This window comes from Phyllostomus discolor, chromosome 3 (genome assembly GCF_004126475.2).
Source record: "Phyllostomus discolor isolate MPI-MPIP mPhyDis1 chromosome 3, mPhyDis1.pri.v3, whole genome shotgun sequence".
NCBI lineage: Eukaryota > Metazoa > Chordata > Mammalia > Chiroptera > Phyllostomidae > Phyllostomus > Phyllostomus discolor.
In genome coordinates, this window is record NC_040905.2 from 172,806,192 (window position 1) to 172,830,807 (window position 24,616).

A 24,616-nucleotide genomic window follows, 5' to 3' on the forward strand; every position below is an offset into this window, starting at 1 on the left:
TTAGTTTTGAAGACTAAATTAGTTTGCAGACTTACATGTGTGTGCTGTTAGAGAAACGACTATCTACACAGACACGGGGGACTGAGGCAAAGGATGTACGTGCTGGAGCAGGGCTCAGCACCCTTTACTATGAAGGTTGTAATGTTTTCGGCTGTGTAGGCCACATGGTCCGTGGCAACTACTCAGCTCTGTTGGTATAGTAGGAAAGTGGCCACAGAAAGTTGGTAAATAAATTTTTGTGGCTGTGTTTTAGTAAAACTTTATTGATGAATACTGAAAGTTGAATGATTTTCATATGTCATGAAATATTAAAAGCAATTTTTTCAACCCGAAGGGAGAAAACCAATTTTCACTAGAAGGCCAGGTGAAAAGAGGTGGGGGCTACATTTGGCTGTAGTTTGCCATCCCTCTGCTAGAGGCCCACAGATTCAAAATCACGTTGGTGTTTTAAAGGGCATATGAAAATCACAAAGGGACATTTTGCAAATGATAGTACATACTCATATTTAATTTTAAACCTATGATCAGATTTGAGTGTTTTAAAGCGGATTACTTTTTATAAGGCATGTGAGAGAGAAATTCAGGTAAGTGAATGTTACCAAATAATTAATTTCTAAGTGGCTCACTTTACCCTCGAGTCCTTGGCACTTAAAGTAAAATATCTTGAATTAAATTTATGATCTGAAGCACAGCTACCAAAAAAAAATGGAGATCCTAAAGTTTCTCAAAATAGAATTCTTCAACATTTGTTGAAGAAATGATTTAAAAAAAAACTACTGTATTTTGCTATGTATAATGCACACTTTTTTGCCCAAATTTTTGAGGGGAAAAATAAGGATGCACGTTATACATGGGTAGTACCTGAAATACATTTTATCTTTTCTTTTTTTTTGTAATTGTTTGTTACATAAAATTTCTAGTACCATAACATGTTCAAAATAAATGCTAAAATTCCTTTATAATATAAAATGCAAGTATCTAAATATAAATAAATAAATAATTCAATTAAAAAATTAAAACAAAAGACTTTTTTTCCTTTAAGTTTGGGCCAAAAACATGGTGTGCATTATACACAGCAAAATACGGCAATTCAGAGACAACATGATGCCCAATTTGATGACTAAAATAAAATTGCTGTGAACTAGAAAGCCTGGCTTTCCTTTGAGAAGTTAGAGACCATTCATTCCCATGGACAGGAACCAAGTGGGCACTTAGCTGATGATGGTTTAACTTGCATCTGGTTTATGGCCGAGTTAAGCAAGTTTAGGATTTTAAAAGTGGGCTGACATGAGGACAAGTTTTCCAGGGACAGCTGAGCCCTGTGTATGTTAAACCTACAATGATCACCAAGGAGAAACCCAGCTAATCTATGGAAGCAAATCCACTCATAATTAATAGCGAATTGAAGTTATCTTATTGACCAATATCAGTCTAAGAGACAAAATACCACTGCACCTATGGTTAACAAAATATGGAAATGGAAGGTCCTACTTTCTTGCTAAGGTTCAACTAAAATCTTTGAGGCACATAATTGGCAAAATAGGAAAATACACACAACTTCATAAAACATGTTCAGAGTAAACAAAGTCCCTTACTGCTTTTCCCCTTAGAAATTTAGAATGGCACCAGGTAGTGCAAAGCAGAAAAAAGTACCACCAGCCCTGTCTCTTTCAGGTAGATGCGTTTCAACAGAACCACGAAGCAGGAAAGCATCCTCTTCTCCCAGCCATGGACAGTTAGGGCTTTTCTTTCAGTTTCAGGTCAATACTTGAAAAAAAGGAAGAAAAAAAATGAGAAAATGAGTAAGAAACATTCAGTAAGGACTGGGGGTGGTATATGTTTACTTTTTTTTTTCTCTCAAAGGACTCACTAAAAATAAATCATGCAAGTTTCTTATACTAGAAAATTTTGGTGAAACACAATCCTCCCCTACTTGGCAAGGCTTCCTCTAAAATACAGAATCTGTTTATTTTTACAAAACTGTTTCTGGAAGCATTTTACGCCTTTTGAAATGATCTAAGGAGGCAAAAGACTGTGTTATTAAGCTTTGTTCCTTAAGTAGATTACTATAAAGAATGTTATTGCTTTTTGGAAATAAAGGATTTACCAATTTTTAGTAAGTGACCTTTCCTTGTGGGGTGAAAAAATGATCTGCTTAAAGTAATGTCCAATCAGTGCTAAATAGTAAGAAAGTATAAACAATGAAACAACAGTGGCAAAACAAATAAACAAACAAAAAAACCCCCTAAATTTTCTACTGCCAAAGGATTTGCCTGAAAGGATTTAGCCTACTTTAATGAGATGAATTCTTATAACCTAAAAAGATCTTGTTTTTAAGAGTGTCTAGCAAGTTCCCAATATCTAGGGAATCAGTCTAAAATGTCCTTGGGCCACTTGTGTCTCTCTTTTGCTTTTCAGGGAACATGTCACGGCTTCCTGATATCTACCAGAGAAGACAGCTGCATTCAGTGAACACCCCGAGGAGGCAGTTTAGCCATGAAAAAAGAAAAAATGCATTCATTGAAAAGGGTAATTGGGAAGTGTCTGCAGATTTCCCTTGGATTTGCTTCCCAGAGGCAGAGTGCAGAGGAAACTCTCCTTATGGAACGCGCAGTTGCTGAGCCGTGCTCCTTGTAGTAACTTTGCAAATAAAGCCATTGGTACCCCACGCTGCCTGCTCATCTGGTTTACAATAGTAAAATGTCTTTCCTTGGAAATACCCTCAGCAAACCCACCACTTATTAGCTCTGGGGCCTTGGCCAAGTTACCTACTTGCTCTAAGTTTCCATTTCTGTATCTGTAAAATAGAACAATCATATGTCTCTCATAGCTGGCTAAGCATTAAGTGTCAAGTGTTTTCAGTTGTATATAGCGAACATAGTAAATGTCTATCAGTAGTAGTAGTACTAGTAGTAGAGAAATAGTAGTGGACGCTTGGTGTCTTTGAAATGGGAAAATCATCTGTTGGCTTAATTACTCTATAATAATTTTGTCTCCTTTGGAGGTTCTCAGACCCGGGTATGTTAACTGCCAGCAAAGGTCAGGTCATCATGGATATTAATCTCTTTTTTATGCCCTCAAGGATCTGACTTGTTTTCTTATCTAGAGAGTTTTACTGTGCAGGTGCCTCTTTTTATCCATGACCCCTCCATCTTTGTATAATAGTCTTTTAAAAAGCAGGGCCTCCATGTTTTTTTAATCTAGATCTTGTCTTTCTTCTAAATAATACTTCCCAGAAGTTATTCCCAGAAGCCTGCAGTGAGTTGGATTTGATGACTGGAATTTTATTCTTTCTTATGTAGTGATGGTTCAGTTTCTCTCACAGACCAAGAAAATATGTATTAAACCAAAATGTGGGGCACACTGTTTGTAAAGTATGATTGTGGGTCAGAACATTTGACATCATCCTAGAAAGTTCAAAGTGCACTTTGTTTCACCATCTAGACCCCCGATGAAAATCTAAAAAAACCCCAAAACCCCAAACAACACTCCACGATGCCACCTTTCAAACACCTAATTTTTCATACTGACTTTTTTGTAAACCTTCTAGGGTTTAATTTATCCCTTCAGCTTTGGGTAAATAAAAAACTGAAACATTGAGACCAATTTCCCCAATTTATAAAAGAAGCAAGAGACAGTCAAAAGTGAATGATTTTTAAGTAAATACAGGAAACCACACTGAAGGTTAACCTTTGAGACAACAGTTTTCTTGTGGAGCTAATGAAGCTACCAACAATGCTACTAATTTAAGTCTCCCCAGATAGAACCACATGCCCTGAATCATATATGCCTTTTTTGTATGGAAAAACATAAAAAGGCATGTTGCAAGTTTTAGGACACGTCTGAATAAGTTAAACCAATCCTAAAAGTGAGGGAGGAAAGCACCTAGGGCTACTTTGAGAAATGGTACGCTTTTTAGAAAAAAAAATGTCCTTTTAATCAGAACTGAAATATGAAGAGTATTCCTCACCTTTGGCAAGTGGGCTTGGTGTAACCAAGTTTCCAGTGAGACTAGCAACCTTATGACAACTTTACTATAGGCCACTTTGGCTTCTAACATGTTAAATGAGGTTCCTTACAACATGATAATGTTGTATAATAATGAATAAAAACTCTGTGTTTTAGGTAGGAAGAGGGGGAGGATGGGCATAACCTTCCCTTCGCTCTCTAGGAAAATGAGAGGCCACTGCAGAATCAGGACACATTTCATTTTATTCGTAGCCTGATGGAGCTTCTCGGAAGAGCCTTTGCCCATTCTGCTGTTTAACCATGCAATACAAGAAGGTGTAAAATGCTTCCACACAGGAACCAGAAGGAAAACAAAGCCCCTTCTCCTAATACTGAAGAAAGCCATTTTTTCTACTGATTATCCAGGGCTGGAAATCAGTAGAAAAAATTCTTAGCCATTCTTGCCCCTCATCCTGGATCTCATCATCTGCACCGGGATCATGTGCCCGGTAAGACTTGGGCAGGAAAGGGCTGAAGAAAAGGGAAGTACAGAGAGTATGTTCTAATAACTGGGAAGTAACATCAACAATTTGCAGCATCCATTCCACCCCCCACCCCCACCCCACCGTCCAGCCCTGGAACAAACAAGAAGCAGTGCTAGGTTCTCTCCCCAACCCAAAGGAGCCTACATACAAATGAGGAACAAAACAGACAAGGTAGGCAAAGGAGTGGGTAAGCCCGCAGATGTGGCAGCTCATTAACTGTGGGTGCAGGACTCTGCTCTAGGGGGCGCTGTTTTGCTGAGAAAGGAAAGATTTGCAAAAAGAATGATGGTGGACTAAGGGACTGAGATACTTGTGCTTTGCAGAATTTCTGTGAGGTAATTTCCTTGAAGCAACTGGCTTCATCTGAAAGAGGTGGGACAGCTTCAGGAAAAAAACTGTCTGATTTCAAAGGTCCTCTGACAGCCTTTGTTCTTTGTTGGGACCTTTTCACTGGAGTTTTTGTGTATAAACTTCTTTAAACTGTAAGGTCACCATGGCAACTGCAGAGCTATTGCACGGTGATTTTCCAACTTCCCTTGTGACCTGGAAGGAAAGGAGGGCTACAGAGAACAAAATGTGACAATAGCTGACACATTTAAATCTGATATTTGCCCTTCCTTCTGGATTCCTGGAAAGAAGGGCAATGTGAAAATCTCCACAACTCAAACCAGGTTAGAAGTCCTAACCAGGTGTCCACGTCCTCTCTATGAGCACGCTGGTGACCACAATTTATTCCCCGGCACTGACTTGGCCAATAATACACTCTTTCCTTGGGTGCCTAATTTTGTCTTCTCTAGCCTTTCCTTAGATCAGAGGTCACACAGCCATTCCTGCATTCAGACCCCCTCCCTCTGATTTCAGAACTGCTGTCACTGGAACTGCACTCCACACTCATATCCCAGCTCTGGGCCATTTTTACAACTGTGAAACGCTGGGCTGGTCAGACAATCTCTCTATATTGTTCTTTCCTTCCATAACGAAATGTACCCCAAAGGCTAATCCTGAGAATAAAAATCAGTTAGTGTGTGTGACGCCTTTTACAGAGCCTGATGTGTGGTAAGAACTTGGTATGTGTGGGATTGATTTCTGTCTCACAGGATGGGACTAGATGGACTAGGTCTTTTCTCCAGCCCCATCCAGACTCAACTGCTTCTTGGAATTTTCAAAACAAAAACAATTTTCTCTCCTATTCATCCATTAAGTTCAAGTGGAAGTTCCAACTTTCACTAATTAAAAGAGATGATGTTAATTCACAAAGCAGACTTGCATCCCTCTTGCCCACATGCTCTGGTGTCTGGCTGTAAACTAATTTTCTCCTAATATTTGGAATGGAAAAATAGAATGCCAAGTGGAAAACATAGTTGTCTGTAAGGAATTTAAGGGTGATCAGTGGGATGGTGTTAAGCTGGCAGAGTTCATTTTAAGTTTCTAATTTCAGGAATAGAGAACATAAAAGCTGAACATCTGAACGAGGTTTACCCAACCCTCAATACACCTCTTTCTCTCAGAGCCCAGCCATACAAGACTGCAGGTAACCACACAGCTGTTATGACAGTGAATTCTTCTTACTCCTTCTCCATAGAAGACAGTTCTGGATCATTGTAAAGGCAGCTAGTTCTGAGTGCATGGAAGAAACAGGAAGCAGTAATCATTTTCTCCACTGTTACCACATTGTAAGCACAATAGATTTGGGCATTTTAAACCATATAATGCTGTTCCATTGCTAATATTGAACAAATCTACACCTGAATCGATGTGAGATTTAAGCTGTGATTCTTTTACCATCAGTTTGGAAATACAGTAATTGCCCATCACTGAGAACATAAAAGGAAGATCAGAAACACCAACCACCTCCAGTGGGCTCTTCTGTCCTTGTTGCATTTCTTCTGATGTTTTCAATCTCTTATTCCAGAAACATATTGCAACTTTTACTTACAACTCAAATAGTATAATATTTTATATACAAAGAACAATTCCTCTCAAGCAGCCTAATGTTATTTACGTATAAACACAGTTAACTTTCACAAGAATGAGGATTTTCCAAGACACGAAAAGGAAAAACGCCAGTGTCAGCTTTCCTTGTCACTGTTGTTACAGAAAAATAACAGGACACTGACTCCCGTCTAGCTGAGCTGTGTTCAGTGATACAAGTGAGTCCTAACTGTAACCAGAACTGAATGTGTCCAGAAAGAAAAATGCAACCATACAAAATCATGAAATATAAGTTGTGCTATGGTGTGTGAATGTGTTTATTGCTTTTTTGGTGTAATATTGGTTGCTTTTGATATTCCATGTTGGTGAGATTCTTTGTTAGTAAACTTCGGACTTGCGTTCTCTTAATTTCTGATTAATACTTTTACTTTTTCTCCTCTTTTAAGTCTTTATTGTTGGCAAACAAATGCTAGTTAAAGGGATTCTGTGATCCTTTTTACATGTGAGAGTTCCTTTTGTAATGTGAATAACCTCATAAGCTTACATATGTATTTGCACATGAGCTATAGCTATTAACATTAGGTTTTAAAAAATGGCAGAAGACTGTCTCTCCCTGAGAAGGGCAGAGGGCTTTATCCCTCTGTATCCCTACCCTTGTCTCCGAGGGTCTGGTATTTTTATGGAGTATATTTAGCAACTCTAGCGGACAAGGGCAGTCAGGCTAGTGTTGACAGTGTGCTAGGAAAACCTAGCAAAGCTGGACTGGAATCAAGAAAGGGCTATCTTCCAAACCCAGATTTTCTGGTCTTCAACTCTGCACACTCCGTCCAGAGTAAACAGCAACTTGCCACCCACTGAACACTGTCACTCCAAAGGCAGCAGATGGGTTCTTCACCATTTTCAACATTAAGAATGGCTCCTTATATATACAATTTAACCTGAAAAGCATTCCTTTTCTGAACAGATCTAAAGTTTTAAAGACAAAAATAAGGCAGACTGAGGAAATCACCTTCTGTAAGCCAATTACAGGGGGTGGTGGTATGTGTATGCGGGGAGAGGGTGAATGTTTGAAAACACGGGATAAAGTGAAACAACAGACAAAATGACAGGTAGGTTTTGTCCCCCTGCAGGGTATGTGTCACCTTTTGTTAGAACCAGCCTGAAGCTTTCTGATAAAGGTCATGGAGAAGGAAGGTCAGGGTGCGTCTATACATTAATAACGGAAAGAACCTGGATTATCTGGCTTCTGCAATCTAACCTCAGATCTGTAGTGATCATATTTTCTGAACCCCAAATCATCAGATACAGTCTGTCCGAGGATTGGGGGACTGCTTTAGAGGCTGAAAGAAGATGTAGTTAGTGTGCCCAAATGGTAGGACACACAGGCATTTCAATAATTGGTGTGGTCAGCAGAGTAAAATTCTTTCTCCTTACACATTTCCAAATGTGCAAATATGTTTCAATTCCTCATATAGGTAATGTCACCATTGAAAGAAGGAGGGTAAATTGGAGGGGAATTTGGACAGGTGGTGTAGCGACTAAATCCAGAGTCAGAGCATAGACCCTCCTAAGACAAATCTAATTATTTTTATTCAGCCAGCTATTTTAAGGAGGCGGCTCTCAAGGTGTGGTCCTGAGGCCAGCAGTCCCAGCGTCACCGCGACCTTGTTAGGAATACAGGTGCTCAGGTCTGCTAAACCAGAAGCCTTGCAGGTGAGGCCCAGGACATGGTATTGTGACAAGTGCTCCAGGTTACTCTGATGCATAGTGAAGTTTGAGGACCACTGGTCTACAGCAACGATCTTAACCTTGTACACATTCTTCAATTTATGTCGTGGAAATTTCCTGAGTATCTACCCCATCTACCCTGTACTGGGCATGAGCTTGGTGCTTTTTTTTAGGACAGAGGTCAAGACTTCTCAGTGCCACCTGAGACCATTTAGAACCCTGGGGGGAGGGGGTCTGGGGGTAGGAGGGAGAACACAATGAAGGCTTTGAGAGAAAAAAGAGAAAGCTATGCAACAAAACCAAATATGATAACTGTTCTCCATGGCAGCTATGCAGGAAGAGTGAAAGTACTGAAGGGAAGAAAGGTCTATGGAAGGAGGTGAGACTGCATGGTGCTAATGAATACACATGGCACTGTGACTTTCTAATGGGTTTGGCTAGAAAATTATTGATGTCGCCTCTCCCCATTTTTGTCTTGAAAACAACTTTCTAATTTCATAAATATGTTATCCTTAAAAAAGAAAGAGTCCTAAAGAGAAACGCGTTGCTGTTTCTCTCTCTGGGAAATCTCCTGACATAATGCAATTTGAACACCGCTGAGTGCTGAAGGGTTACATGACAACAGCATTTGGTTCCTTGCTTCCTCATGTCTTCCTTCTGTAACTTCTTGTTTTTAACAGTTGAGTTAGAGGTAAGAAGATTTTGTTACAGTAAAAATTTATATCATTTTAAGTGTTGCTAGTCTAACGAGGTGTCAGTTATCTTAAAAGAAAACTAGAAGACAGGAATATTGTAATAGTAAACTACCCTAATGGTAACCTTTCTAAAGCAAAACCTTTTCCTTGAATTTTTAACCCAAAAGATCCATGCTATAGGCAAATAATTCCACAGGTTAGCTGCAAGAAAAGTGGGCCAAAAAAATCTAAATGGACTGTTTTCTTGAGGAGTTGGCATTTCACCTTTGCAGAAAAACTTCACTAATTAAGATGGGTTTTTTTTTTAGAATTTGTAGTTGTTTGTGCATTGTCCAGACTTTCTGCTTTTCCGATATCCATTAAAATGGGAACTGGTTATAAAAGTTAACAGTGTAAGCAACATTTGAAATGGAGAAAAAGCTCAATTCAGCAAACATTCCGAATAGTACTTGTCTCCATGTAGTATATAGTGTCAGAAAAATTATTTGTAACTTGGAAACTTAAAAAAGGAAATGACTGGATGTTCTTTCAAAACAGTGCTGAGTTGACTCTCAACTGGTGGCCTATTTGACAGCTCTATGGGGCCAGAGGTTAACTTTAGGTTTTTGTTGAGCAGAAGTGCAAATAATTTTTGTCCAGCACATAAGATAACCTAAGGTTGTCTATTGCCCTGCTGACCATTAATCAGGTTTGTATTTAAACCAACAATCTTACCCTAACATTCTTCTATAAATTTCCCATTGACATCTCGCTTCACAAATGCTCTTTGAACTGGTTTTAATTACTTATTGGTTCCTTCATTAAGTACATAGTTGAATAAAACCACTGGCATGAATTCATTTTATATTTGCATTAAAGTTGTGATTTTGCCCTTTTGAAAATTATATTTTAACTATAGTGAGCAATGATTTTTTCCTCCTTAACCAAATAGCTCAAAAGCTGTTAGTTAAGCAATATTTCCAAAGTCACTAAATAAGATGTTTAAAAAAATTGGTTCGACAAAAATGCTCCAAATTTCTGCTTGCCATCATTTCTCTCCACTAGTGAGGTTTGGATGCCTCAACATAACAACCAGATGATTGTTATACAATATGTGTTATGTACATATGCTGTGTGTGTACCTGTGATGCATTCTTTTGCTGTGGTGTGTAAAACTGCATGTAAATGTTTTAAAAAATTAAACAACAGTAACAAAAGCATTCTTCGACATAACCAAGATAATGGGGGAAATAGACTGTAGTACAAATAACTGAAATTGCATCAATCCTGGGGCAAAGGCAACTTTTAAAGTACAGCATTATTATCAGGATGCAAAAGTACCACACCAGGCATGCAGGCTCTCCCAATTCATGCCTGAAATGCAAGCCAACATCACACCAGCTGCAGAATGAAAACCAAGTCTTACTTAGCTGCTTCTGATGCTTCCCTCAGTTCTTCATCCAGTCTGCATGAGCAAAAATTATCAGCGTAGAGAATAAAACAAACAAACAAAAAAAAAGCAAGCAGAGCGTGAGATCATCACCCAGCAAAGCAGAGCCAAACATAAGTGGAATGTATGTGCTTTTTAAACCCATCTCTGGAGCACCGAGGGACACTCCTTCAATGAAATATGGCGTTATTTCCTCCCACTCAGTGTTCACGTGTGTTTACTTTGCCAATTCCTTCATAAAGGTGAATATAAAAGTTGCAAGGAGATCAGAAACATGCTGGCTGAATAAAGCTGAACACATCCACATCAGTCTGTTGGGTACAGTGACAGTTAGCTTGCAGCCTGGGCCATGTCAGGGATGTATCTGGTTTAGTAGGTTTCGGTTGCAATGTAGGTTGACCTCAACAGCTTTACACACAAGACAAAGACAGGAATGGTAGACACAAGCGACTGATACAATGACCTCTTGCTCTGGAAGCATGTTGAGGTCACCCACAAATAAGACACTGGTGCACACACACAGAGGGTCCAGCGTGAACTGCAGATCAGGAGATTTTTACCTCACACTTCTCTTATAAGATCTCTCTTCATCGTACCTTACGAGATAAAAAATGGATGCAGTGAGGAAAATGAGCCAACAGATGAAAAACATAACAGGTAAGTGATTTAAAGAATAGTCAGAACATGAGAGAAAAAGCCTACCCAAATAATAATCCAGTTGCCTTTTGGGAGAAATCTTATTTATATTAGATATAATCAATGATTTAAAATTTCTAATTACAGGCAGCCAATCCTCATTATTTGCAGATTTTGTTTGCAAATTCCCTGCTTGCTAAACTTTATTTGTAAACCCCAAATCAATACCTGTGGTGCGTTCATGATCACTTGAGGATATTCATAGAGTGGCAAAAAATTGAGGCACCTGACATGCACTTTCCCAGCTGACGTGGAACAAGGCGACGCTCTGCCTTCTGGTTTTAACTCTCATGCTATAAACAAGTGTCATTTGTGCAGTCTATTAAGTGCATGTTTTGTGGCTTTTTAAAAATTTTTGTTGGTATTTTACTATTTAAAATGGTCCCCAAAGAGTGATAAAATGCTGTATCGTGATCCTAAGCACAAGAAAGAGGTGGTGTTCCTCATGGAGAATATGTTTGTTAGATATTCCTTGTTTAGGCACAATTTATGATGTTGTTGGCCATGAGGTCAATAACAGTGAATTAACAATTTATATTGAATAAGTTATTTTTAAACAGAAACACATTAAGCAACATTATATGTTAACTGGTTGACAAAGTGTGTGACCAGAGGCTCGAAGGAACCTAACCTTGTATTTCCTTTAGAAACAGCAGTTTACTAATCGTTATTTGGTGTTCCAGAACATCACTGAAGCAAATAACAAGAATTGACTATAATCAGTGGCTATAAATCTGATTCCAGGCTGGGTAACTTTTTCTTTCATTTAAGCCCTTTGGTGACAGGATCCATCCCAGCAGAATGTGGGTGTTGGGATTGGCTGAGATCAGATCTTCTGCATGTTATGCAGTAATAGGAGGGAGCTATGGCTTGTATGCATTTGAAAATGGCATGTCGTGAAAACAAGGGCCAGTAACAAAAATGGCAGCAAGGACGACCAGAGATGGATTACAGAAGACAGGAGATAACATGGATACATGAGGAGGGCATGCAAGGTTATAAATTTCTTCCTCCAGAAGAAAATCTTTCCAAAGAGAACCCTTCCTCTTGAAGTAACTTTTTAATGGGGTCCTTGAAAACTGAAGTGTATAGATGAGTAAAAAGTGCTCTGCGTATGTTAAACTTTTCAATTCAACTTTCCCATATGATAATGAGCCTCTACAAGCAACATGGCTATAATAAATAATATTCTGGACTGCCAACGTCGTGCCAGGGGTCTTTCTGAATGCATTTCATACTTCGTTTTCATTCAGTCCTCAGGACCATTCCATGAACTGCGCCTTCCTTCTGCAGCATACAGAAGCTGAAGTTGAGACTCAGAGTTTTAGTAAGTTGCCTGAAGTTTCCACGATACTGAGAGGCAGGCAGGAAGGTTCACATCTAATGCTAAGCTTCCAAAGCCCATTCCCTTTGGAACAGCCACACCACGGAAGTATCACCATATTTACCTAGAGCAGTGATTTTCAACCTTATTCATCTCATGGCGCACTCAAACTAATTTCCAAAATTCTGCAGCACACCAATAAATATATTTTTTGCTGATCTGACAACAAATAGGTATATTTTTGATTCACTCACACTAGACAGCTATTGTTGTGTTGGCTGTTGTCATTTTTTTATTTGACAGTCTAAGGGAAAAGAGGTCAGTGCCCCTGACTCAGTAGGTGTTGCATGTTTTAAAAATTCCTGTGGCACACTGGTTGAAAATCGCTGACCTAGAGTATACATGATGCTCATTCCCACTTGTAAAAAGAATGTCGTTGTCATCTTTGGCAAATGGAGACAGTATTATAGGAAGTGGATGCTCTAGGACATCCACTTCCTAGTGGATTATCCTAGAGCATCTCATCTATACACTCAGTTTTACTCATCTATACACTTCAGTTTTCAGTGGATTTTTTATTCAAAAAGTAGGAGTAGATTTTTTAGATGGGGGGCACCTTTTTGAAGCAGCAGACCAGAGTTTTGAGGTGTGCTGGTTGTGGGGACCCTGCAAAGCTGAAGAGGATTAAAGCCATTGCCGGGACCTTATGAACACTCCACCTGACTCAGCTGAGCCAACTGGCCACTCCAAGCTCAGTCAGTGTCCTGGGTCCATGTCTGATATTGGGATGTGGGAAAATTAAATGCACCTACTCCTGAGCTTTGACTTTATTTGGATACATTAAAGGAAGCAAAGGAAACTACTAAAAAGAGCATGGGAATCTGGGTGTCAGCCTGATTAGATTGAATTCTAGTTTCATCTTTCCTTGTTCCTACTTATACTTTGTATAAGCAATTTCTCTTTTCTAAGTTATCTTCCTATTCCTGTAAATGATATAAAGAGAGCATTTGTGTGCCCCACACAGCATAAATAAACACTAAACGAGAGTCCTTTCCTTCCAGCTTCTGTGCTTTTATTTATTTATTTATTTAAATTGAGGACTCCTTTTTTGTGGGGGGAGGGTGCCCAGATTGGAAAGTCCATTTTCTTATCCATCTTCTGTAGGAAGATGGGGTATCCTTGTCTGTTTTCTTCAAGCTGATGGTAACCTTCCTATCAATTCTATTCAAGTAAAAAACAAGTGAATCAGGTACAGTGAAAAAAAAAAAAACATGATCCACAGAAAGCGCTGGCTCCTTGCAACAATGAAACAAATGGGAGAGTTCACTCTCCTGTGTCCTGTTTTTAAGTTGCTGTTCCAACTGGTTGTTTAGCTAATTTATACTCTTATTTTTGCAGCATAATCCTGCAATCTTCAGCATCAATGCTGAGGCATTACCCTGTGCTGAGTAAGGAGATGTTCCTAACTGTGCCACATACCACTCAGCTTTATTTTTCACCTGGAGGGAACTGTGAAGGAAAAGGACTCAGAAGAAAACAGAGAGGGCCCTAGGGTATTTTCTTTCTCTTTTCCTAGGGTCATGCAAACAAATAACTTTGTGTAAGGCGATGAAACATTCCGAGCTATGCTCACACCCTGATGTGTCTGTGGAGTGGGAGACACAAGCAATGGATGTACTGGTTAATGTTAAATTTATGCTTTCTCCGAAATGGTAGTAAAATGCAAAAGGCAAATGAGCAATAATCAATCATTATAAGAGAAAATTATGTGAAAGAGGATCTAAAAGTACAGAACAGTGACCTTGGGTTCTAAGAAAAATATACACAAGTTTGGGGAATATTTAATATTTGTTTAAACAAATAAGATAATGCCATTCCCCCACTATTTAAGGAATGAATTGTGTTCAAATCTCCTTTCCCAAACATGCAATGTTTCTTACCAGACCTTCGAAGGCATCAGGACTTACTTGATGATGCTTTCTGGAATCTGGATGCAATCCATTGGGATCAGTCCACTGAGCTCTGATAAGCTGCTGACATATTTAATTTTACTGCTGAATTTTGAACTAAAAAAAAGGAAGAAAAGAAAAAATGATACATGATTAGTTGCTCCTTCATCCCCCTCAGGGTTGCTGTTTCTTCTTGAAAATCCTGATTATATTGTTTAACACCTTGCCACAATATTCCCACTGAGAAGAAAGGCTACATTATTTGAGTGGTTACTATGTGCCAGAGACTATTTTAAGTGGTTTATATACATTAACTCATTTACTTCTTAGTATAGTCTAGTGTGGTGGGTACTGCTATTTTTCTCTTTTTAAAACTAAGGAAACTGAGACACAGGGAGCTAAGTATTTACCACCAGAAAGTGGCAAAGCCTGACTTTAAACCTGTGTGGTTTGACTGCAGTGTCCACACACTTGACCACACATCACATGACTTCCGATGGTTCCTGTCACTCTGCATTGTCACTGGTTTCTGGTTTGTCTGCTTTTGTTTGCTTGTTTGTTTTTCACAAATGAAAATCTCGTCATCAGTTCTTTCAGAATCTACCAATGTTAACATACTTTAAAAGTATACATAAACTAATTTTCCTCTTTTTCTTTTTTTAGTTTTAGTAGTTTTTTAATATTTGAAACACTTTTTTGGTAAAGTTTTAGTCTCAGAATTCATTCCAGATGAACCAAAGTTCAAAAATTGTTCTGATGATTGGATTTGGATTGCAAACCACTTCCTTCTAAATGTTATTATTTTAGATGTGTTAAATGCATAGAAAATAACTTGGAAGGAGATCACTGAAAATGATAAAGAAATGTGCCCCCAGCCCCAGCCCAAAGAAATGTGCCTCAGTGCTTGAGTACCAGCCTGCAAACCAAAAGGTCACTGGTTCAATTCCCAGTCATGGCATGTGCCAGGGACGAGGCAACCCAGGTCCCTCTCTTTCTCCCCCTACTCCTTCCCCTTTCTCTTAAAAATAATAAATAAAGTCTTTGAGAAAATGCACCTCTGAGGAAAGGAGTTAGAAATAGAAATTGGTAGTTGTTGGAGGAAGAACTTGGTAAGAACATATTTCTCTATAACTGGTGTAATTGTAAACATTTTAAAAATGTATCATTCCATTTGAAAAGGAACTCGATCAAGCATTGAACTTCCTCAGATGGTTTCAAATCATTTGAAATCACCTCAGATGGAAAAGGTTCCGCTGTCTACCGGGACCATGCTGAGCTGTCTGCCACATGTACTTCCTTTTGTTCAACTACTGTGCATTCTGGCAGGAAACTTTTCAAGGTCAAGTCTGTATACATCTATCTTCCAATTTTACTTGCAGTTTTGACCCTGGATCACTGGCTATGTCTTGTGAGCAGCCTTCCTCTCCATACAGTCACTTCTAGCCTTCCTGATGAGTTGTGGGTGAACACATACCACCAACAACCTATAAAATAGGCTCGTAATACAATTATAGTGGCCTCTTCTTTGGCGCATAAAAGTTGATGTAACTTGATTCAGAAGGGGGATATTTAAAGAGGGTCTTACATGATGAAACTGTAGACACAATATTTAAGTACTTAAAGCATGTGACCTTTAGAATTAGGCAGCCAATTGGATTTAAAGCCAGAGTTTCATTTATTGGCTATGTTACCTTAGACCTGGGGTTGGCAAACCATAACCCACAGGCCAAAGCCAACTTATGAACTGTTTTTTACAATTCTTTAGCTAAGAATCATTTTTATGTTTTTTAAATGCTTGAAAAAATATACAAACCAGAATATTTTGTGATATATGCATTTTTATAAAATTTAATTTCAGTATTCATAAATCAAGTTTATTGGAACACAGCCATACCTATTGTTTACATATTGTCTGTGGCTGCTTCTGCCCTACAATGGCAGATTGGGTTCTTGTGATGGAGACAGCACGGCCCACTAAAATATTTCCTATTGGACCCTTTATACAGGGGTCCAGTGGGTTCGCCCGTTCCTGCTTTAGACAATTTATTTGACCTCACTGAACCTCAGGGTTTTCCCCTGTATAACAAAAATAGTAAACAGCACTTCTTTCAGAAGTCTGTCATTAGGATTAAATGAAATAATGCACATAAGCACTCATTAAATGTAAGCCATTATTATAAGTAATTTACCACAACACTACTTGCTATTTTATAATTATTGTTGTTGTAATTCTGATTATATTGAAACTCCCTTCAATAAATACTGTTGAATTATAATTGTTTTCAATATTTTTACAGTAACAAATATTTTGTTATTTAGCAAGAAGAAATATTTGTTTTATAAATATAAAAACTGAATTATTAAAAAACATCAATAATCAACATCAATTCTAATCTTTACTTTTTTATACATTAAACTTTTTACAAGCTTTTTCAATGTACATGGATTCTTACTCCTTGTCAAAGCATTTTCTGCTATCATTAAAATAAATGGCTTTTGTGTATGCAAATATTTCATGTTATTTTCAAGGCCATTTTACATGGCACAGTGAAGAGATGATCTTGCCAGAGGAAGATTAAATTCAGTCGTGCTGCTCACTCGCTGGAAGTGTGGAACGGGAAAGTGAAATAACTACCAGTGAGCACTGAGCGCAAAAAGGCAGACTCTGGGGGGCTCAGAAAACCTCTGTAAAAAAAGGGAGGGGCTGGATTTTACCCTCTAACTATTTTCTCCAGAAGCGAAGTTATCAAAGCTTTTCTTAGGGATTCATTAATACCTTTGAGGTAGGAAATTTTCAGTTTATGTGATCTGTATCCCAATGTTAGGCAAGACTTTATTATATTTTTAAAGTTCTCTAGAAAATACACACTGTCCCTCTCATTTAACTGTTCCAAGTCTTCCTATATTATGGCTACCTTACACTTCTTTGCATTCCCCAAATGGGAGGCTATGCAGCATCCGGCATGACAAAATGGTGCATAAATATCCACCAAAGTGAACTCAGTTGACACCAAGAACCCGAGTGGGGGATCAAAAGAATGCCGCCAATGGGGCCACCCACACTCTCTACCTAACTGTGGTGACCGGCATGATGTTCCTTCAACAAAAATAGAACAATGAAGAGAAGGAATGGCTTCTGCCTCTGTCCTTTGGTTGTCTTTATTTTCTATTGTCCTGTTACTCTGCCTTTTCTATTCTCTGCAAAATACCATACATCCCTTTAAAAGTATTGTCTATTCCTTTTTGTAATGTGGCACGGAAACCCCCACTTCATCCTCTGTGTTCACAACAACCATAGAGATCATGTTTTATAATAATTGGGGGGAAAGTAGTCATTATGAAATAACACTCACTCTTCATTAGGGACTGTTGCTGGGTAGTCCAAAGGAATTTCCAGGAAAGGCAGAGGAAATTATGTCAAGCACCCTCTTGGCTTATGAATTCTTGTTTATAGATCAATTAATACTTTTTAAAAATCTACTAGTAATGCTTTTACTTTTATATAATAATAATCATACCTTATAAAAGGTCGTGTCACTGCAAGGATTGTTCTGATGAACCAAGATGGATGAACGATGATGAATGATTTCAAGTTCTTCCGCAACCTATTTTGAAAAAAATATTACTCATAACCTTTTTTAGAAGGAGTTAAAACTGAAGGCATATGCTCTAATAAGAATACATAGAAAGAGTTCCAGGCAAGTTATTATTATTAGCAGGGAAAGTATAGAATAGTCATAATTAATAAAAAATACTTTTTGATATATAATTTGAAACTTTTATGTTTCAAGCCTTATCATCTCAAAATAGAGGTAAAAGAGAATGGTTGCATTCTTTGGATGGATAAATCTATAACCATCATGACATATTTTTGTTTAACAATGCTTTTAATTTTTGTCAGCATTATCTTTACTATTTTAAAAAGAATTTACTTCTACTAACAACTTACACACTTATTCTACCTCTGAGTCTTCACGTCTTCTTACACATAGTGAAAATAAAAATGGTATGTCATGTGGTTGTTTGGCCTTCAGGTGACAATTTTAATGCTCATAATTTTCAGGCACATTTTTCACATGAATAATGCTACTTTGTGAATGCTTAGATCATTAAGTGAATTTTAGTTACAATAACAGGGTACTCATGTATTGTTATGTGAGGAGACATCATAAACTTGTGTGTTTATGATACTTTCCCTGTACATGGCAATAATGTGTTTTTGTTCTATTAAAAGCAGTATGAATGAAGGTAAAGTATCTTGAAGAAGGGGCACCCAAAGGCACCATATGGGCTAGTGTTTAATGTGAACTGACCGTGATTGCTGAAATAAGAGCACATTTTTAAAAATCACAGTAGTCCCAGTGTGCATAAATACGTCAAGACCACATGACACCTGAAGAGTCCTGGATACTGGTGTCCCAGTTCTCATTGCACCTCAATGTGACAACAACATATGCGGAGTTCACGCCAGACTTGGTCAGCTGGTCTGAGATGACAGCGTAACAAAATCTGCGGAGGATTTGCTTTGTTCAGATTTGGGACACCAAGTGACACTTTAATCTGTTATCATTTATTATCTAAACTCGAGTAACTCATTGTTCCTGAAATGTAATTGCATTGGTAGATTAAGAGAGTTTGAAGTGGGAATCATTGAGAAAGTAAAAATAGGGATTAAATAAAGGAGCCCACCTACCGCCTGTCAATCATCTGGTAGCATTTCTTCATCCAGCCCAGCCCTGGCATCTGCCGTCTTGGGGTAGCGCCATTCAAGTACACAATCATATAATCTTCAGCTACCATCAGCTCTAAAGTACTTATTACATATCTGATCACAGGAAAGGAGAGGTGTGTTTTCAGCTCCCACATGAAACACTTCATCTTATCTACACCATAATTATATAGCCACTTAAATGACAGGGTGCATGATATTTAAGAATGCTTGTGCACATTACCTCTTCACCTTGAGAAGAATCAGTTACCTGAGATCATTTCTCTGAGAGTGAGTATTGTTCATTTAAAAGTACAATTATCTTTTTTTTTAAGGCCGGCACACTAAAAAAATGTGTGAGTAAGAAACCTGACTTTCAAAAATGTCAACAATGTTATCATATCCTAAGGGCAACTCAGATTCAATAAGGGCAGATATAAACGAAGTCAGGTTATCATCACTGACTGAGAACATGTTATCAGGGAACAAATATAACACTTCACCCAGAGGAAATGTTACAGAATTTTCAAATGCAGGCTACACTGTGTTGGTTTTGTCCTCAATTCATTCTACTGGCAAGAAGGCCTTTAAAGGCTTTAGTCTCTTGAGCAGTGTTCCTTGACAGAGATTTCATTGACTTCTTACCAAAGGCTGAGAATATTCTACATCACTTAACTTCCTTTTACTAAAGATGCTTATCTGCCATGCATGCCCACAGACATTAACTCAAAGCACTTGGTCGTAAGTATCACTCACAGGAAAAGATTTTCCATGACATAGTGGTAATCCGCCCGACTGCTGTCTGGCAGAAAACAGGCGGCAAACACAATGATGGCATTTAGGCCGTCCCCATAGTATCCTGGGGGACAAACAAAAAGACATTTGTAACCAATTGAAAGCTTTAACAAGATAATATTTAACTGAAAGGATAAATCTGGAGGCCTTGGCAAGCATATGGATGTAGATATAATAGAGCTATCTTTAAGTGAGTATTATATAGACTATGCTTTTATAAGTATATAATTATCTTTCAGTGGTAAACATGTTATATAGAGTTTTAAATATACAGTGTGAATATCTTTACATATATAGGGTATCCATATGTTATGAACAATTATATGTGTTGTACACAGTCATGAATGGGTGTATAAATATTCAACTTATCAAAGAGTAGAGGCAACACTTTCTGATTTATGGGTTTCAATTTATATGTTTAAAAAAGGTCATTTGTATGATACTTTTTCCCCATTAATGGCTAAGAAAGGTTCTGAGTAATCATTTTTAGCTCTTTTTACTTTTAGTATGAAGGAAAAATATAGACACTAAACGGCAATATAATCTCAGACACACACTTCAGTGACCAGATGCCAGTGAGTAGACATGTAAAACGCCTTGGTTTTGATTAAGAGGACAGGTGCACTTGCTTGGAGTGTCCCCACAATCTGCAGATTCAACAGACAGTGCAGGAAGCAGAAGTTCTGGCCAGGCAAAGAATAACTGACCACACAACTCAGAGCCTAGTCTCGTAAAGAAGACAGCACACTCAAGAAGGGGTGGTCTGGGTGAAGCCCGACTCTCTCAGAGTTTTATGGAAATAAATGCTTTTAGGAAAACTTGAGAATTACTTCCTGGTAACACGGGTGGGGCAGGGGGTGGAAAGGTTGTTTACAGAAGGGGGGGGAAAATATGCAGTGGTGGGAGATGCAGGCAAGTGTGGTCGCTGCAGCTCCAAGGGTCAAAGAGAATGTAGCGCTATCTCAGGACATTTTGCCCACTTCTGGAAGCTCTGCTCCCGCCAAGCTCTGTGCTCCTTAGAGCTCACCTTTGAAATTCATGGCGGTGGTTGATCAGATCCCCACAGGTTTGGGTGTGGAGCCTCATGTGTCTTCCAGGCTTAAAATGGAAGCAATGTGCTGTATTTTTGTATTTCTTGTATCTCCTTTTAAACGCTTGCAATTTTTGTCCACCAACATAGTTTTAGACCTCAGAATCATTACAGGAGAGATTCCCTCAAAGCGCTGAGTAGGAGGACAGGACACGCCCTCAAGCCCTATCCAGCCCTCGCAGAACTGAGTGTGCTTCAGCCTTTCTGCCCTCTAGGTAGCCCTCTGCTTGCACGGCAGTAAAGTACCGGCTGTGTATGGATTTGGATGAGCTTAACTCCTGAAAAGCAGTTTAATAAGATGTTCTCTACAAAGAGAGAGTATGATTCCACCACAAAAGAGGTGGGGGAAGAAAGTGGTACCACCTAAAAATATATCAAATTACAGGTTCGTGTGTATTACTAATTTGCGGTTGTTGTATGCAACACTTACAAAAGCGCTACCTATGTGAGTGTGTGCCAGATGAAACACATGTTTGTGAGATAGACTGCAGAGCTTCCCTCTGGACTTTTTGCCTTAGTTCCAGCATTTCCAGTATGTTGATATTTACCAACTTCTTTTTAGAATGTGATACGAAGAAAAATGATAGAAAGCGATACATTTTAACAGAAAAGGTATTTGTTCCTCTAAACAATTGTTTTCATTCTTTTTTTTAAGATGTCATTTATTTACTTTTAGAGAGGGAAGGGAGGGAGAAAGAGAGACAGAGAGAAACATCAATGTGCGGTTGCTGGGGATCATGGCCTGCAACCCAGGCGTGTACCCTGACTGGGAATCGAACCTGCAGCACTTTGGTTCGCAGCCCATGCTCAATCCACTGAGCTATGCCAGCCAGGGCTGTAAACAACTTTCTTTAAGAAGCTTTATACCTAAATGGACACCCATAAAGGATAAGGTGACTTAGCTGCACTCATCATACACCATGAAGGTATGCAGTGCGGACTCAGCACAATGAAAAAGGTGGCCTCCTCAAAAAAGACAACAGACAATATGAATCCAACTTAAAAGCACATACGAAAGCATCCTTTCAAACGCATCTTTCTAAACATAGCTGTCTGACTATCAGACTAACTTCAAGATCACGACTGCTCAATTACTTTGACTTCTCTTTCTATTTCTGAAGAATTTCTAAGACATTTTTAAAACATGAAAGCCTGAGGTTTATCGACTGTGTTTCAGACCTTGTCTCACATGGCAGTTCAGCCCTGCATCACTGCTGCCTGTCCTTGGGATGTCATGTCACGTTCGCTCGAGGTCATTCTACCAGTCCTTAGGACCTTCTGACTATTGCCCGAGTAAGGAGTGCCTCTTTAGGTAAACATTTCTGAAGTTTACAAATGAAGGTGGGTTTTTTTGCACTTGGGAGCAGAGGAACAGTAGGAAGGGAAGAAAAGAGAGAGGAAGGAAACAGGAGGAGAGGAGGAGATGTAAGAACAGAAATGGAAGGAAAAAGCTTTCTCATCAGAGTTTTTCTTCTAAATCAAGAGCTGGTGCCATGGTTGTGAGGCTTTGGAGACAAAGGGTTAGAGCAGACAGAGCGCAGTACCAGAATGAGAGGACCATGGCCTCCCGTCCCTCACAGACATCTGCCAGGGGGTCGACTAGCCCAGTTTTTATTCTAAATATGCGGCTTACCCAAATGAAGCTGCCTGTCAGCAACTTCATATGGTGTTTGAAGTTTGGGTTTTAAAAGCATGTATTTTATTAGGCTTGATTCTCAATAACCATGAGGGGCACTCAGGGTGTGTGTGCTGAGGTGCGTGAGCAATCCCACCATGGTGCCTCCTGAGACCCTCTGTGGCAGCGATGCAAACCTTACCTGAGGCAGAACAGAGAGGCATGAAAGGGACGTAACACAAGTTTGCTGGCCCACAAATGGAATGGAGAGAGAAGGAAAGATGTCACACTTGCCACCAAAACATACACACACACACACACCAGCCAGCAACTCTTCTCCTCATTCTTTCCAGGATCATTTGTCGGCAACTGCAGAGGTTACCTGAATCTCCTATAATGAAATGAGAAGTAAAAACAAAAACAAAAAAACAAGAAAGGAAACTCCTCATTACAATGCTTTGGCATGATTGTCCTTGGTCATTTAAATGTGTTCTCTGTTTCAAGTTCAAAAAATCCAGTTCTGGCCTCATTGTTGGCTAATCCAAACCACCCAGACCTCCCTTTGCTTTTTTATATAAGCAGATGGCAGAAATGTTGCTCATGGGCTCATAGAAGGGTACCTTTGTTTGACTGATGAAGTAACTAAGGCCCAGAGAAGTTAAGTGATGTACCAAGGTCACAGACTAATTAGTAGCAATGATGGGTCTTGAACCCTGTTATATTACATGTGTATAGGGCTTCCAGCAAAAACAGAAAACTGAATTATTTGTTCAAATACTGCTCTCATACACTGATATTCCCAACTGGCATGGACACTTAGTAAGGCCTTCTTTTCCAGTTAATTTATGCAGCTCTTTTAATCACCCCACCTGCATCTCGAAGTTGCACAGAGCACAAACAGCTGGCACTTTTCCATTGGCCTGAATGGGGAAACTTCCTTATGGCAAAATGCAAGACACCAAGACAAGATTTATGTTTTCCATGGAGTGCTGCTTTTTAAATGCTCATCAGAAGCCAGGATGATGAACTCCACAGATTGGTAAGCATGGAGTATTGCTTTAGCACCAGTAAGGTCTAGGAAAGTGATGTGAGCTTCCAACACAGAAGACAATGCTTTGGCAAATTCAGACATAACATCTGAATGATCTTTACCTAGAGAGCACAAAAGCTGTTGAGGGTGTAGGAAGAGGTGACATCTCGCTAGCATGCCGGGTGCGTGCAGCCAGGGCACGCTCATGCAGGCCAGTGCCTGGAGAGAGACGAGGTGGAGCTGGGGAGAGGAAAGGTGACCTTGCCTTCCAAACAAACCGGACAGTCAGTCACACAGCCAAAAACTGAGCTCACAACACAGACAGAGAGGAGCTAATGCCAAGGGGAGGAGGTGGCAGGGATGGAGGGCACAGCAAACCAGGTTATCCTGGCCAGGGCAGCTCAGTTATCACAAAGAAGGTGATAGGCAGAAGCAGGGGCTTTTTCTTACCCTTATGTACTAACGACAATCACTCCCTCTTAATTCAGGCAGCAGACCCACCCACTGAACCCACATAACTGTCGTGTGCTGGAGGAAAGAACAAGCAGGGGGGTGTGCTGGAGGAGTGGGAGGTGTTAGAGCAGCGAAGCAGTGAGCCTGTCTTCTTCACAACAAAAGGGCTCTCAACTGAGGACTGAGGGTAAACATTTATAGAAATGATCACTGTTCCACATTTTTTGGTACTTTTTAGGATGAGTTCAGGGCACTTTTGTAGTCACCCTTCGATTTGTTTTTATTTCCAAAAAGCAAACAAGTCATACCTCCTTTGCATATGGTGGGCGGTGCAAAGGAGGCTGGACCTTCTGGGAACATCTGGGTGATGTTCAGGTTGCGGTTTTCATCATAACAAAAGGGCTGACTCTGTGACCAGATGTCTGTCAGCTTCAGTGAGATCAAGCCAGAAGTCTCCCTCAGAGGAAACCACCCAGCCCCACAGCAGCCATCAAGGGGACATATTACCATTTCAGGTCACACAGTGAAGCAGGAAAAAGGAAGGTCATGGCCGAGGACACCTACTGGCATTTTCTTTCACTGTCATTCATGGTCAGAGTCCCTGGGTGGTCAGATACTTAACTGCAGGTAGCAATGCATAGGGGGATGGAAAGTGGATAATTTGCTGGTGGAGGGAACT

The 24,616-nt window shown here is 39.4% G+C and overlaps 1 protein-coding gene across 15 annotated transcripts in view; it reads right to left on the minus strand.

Annotated features, from left to right (window-relative positions):
• Window positions 1–1,015: 1,015 nt before the first annotated feature.
• Window positions 1,016–24,616, minus strand: part of PRUNE2 (prune homolog 2 with BCH domain) — a 235,356-nt gene continuing 211,755 nt past the window's right edge. The window contains exons 13-21 of one of the 15 annotated variants that reach the window (XM_036021755.1): window positions 22,837–22,845; window positions 19,711–19,813; window positions 18,940–19,071; window positions 17,765–17,851; window positions 14,265–14,363; window positions 10,838–10,873; window positions 10,254–10,292; window positions 6,063–6,110; window positions 1,016–1,767 (exon numbers count right to left, since the gene is read on the minus strand). In XM_036021755.1, coding sequence (XP_035877648.1) covers window positions 1,737–1,767; window positions 6,063–6,110; window positions 10,254–10,292; window positions 10,838–10,873; window positions 14,265–14,363; window positions 17,765–17,851; window positions 18,940–19,071; window positions 19,711–19,813; window positions 22,837–22,845 — 584 coding nt within the window. In that variant the 3' untranslated portion in view covers window positions 1,016–1,736. Of the gene's footprint in view, window positions 1,768–6,062; window positions 6,111–10,253; window positions 10,293–10,837; window positions 10,874–14,264; window positions 14,364–17,764; window positions 17,852–18,939; window positions 19,072–19,710; window positions 19,814–22,836; window positions 22,846–24,616 lie in introns of those variants that run through there. The other 14 variants (XM_036021756.1, XM_036021764.1, XM_036021757.1 and 11 more) reach the window with 14 other exon arrangements.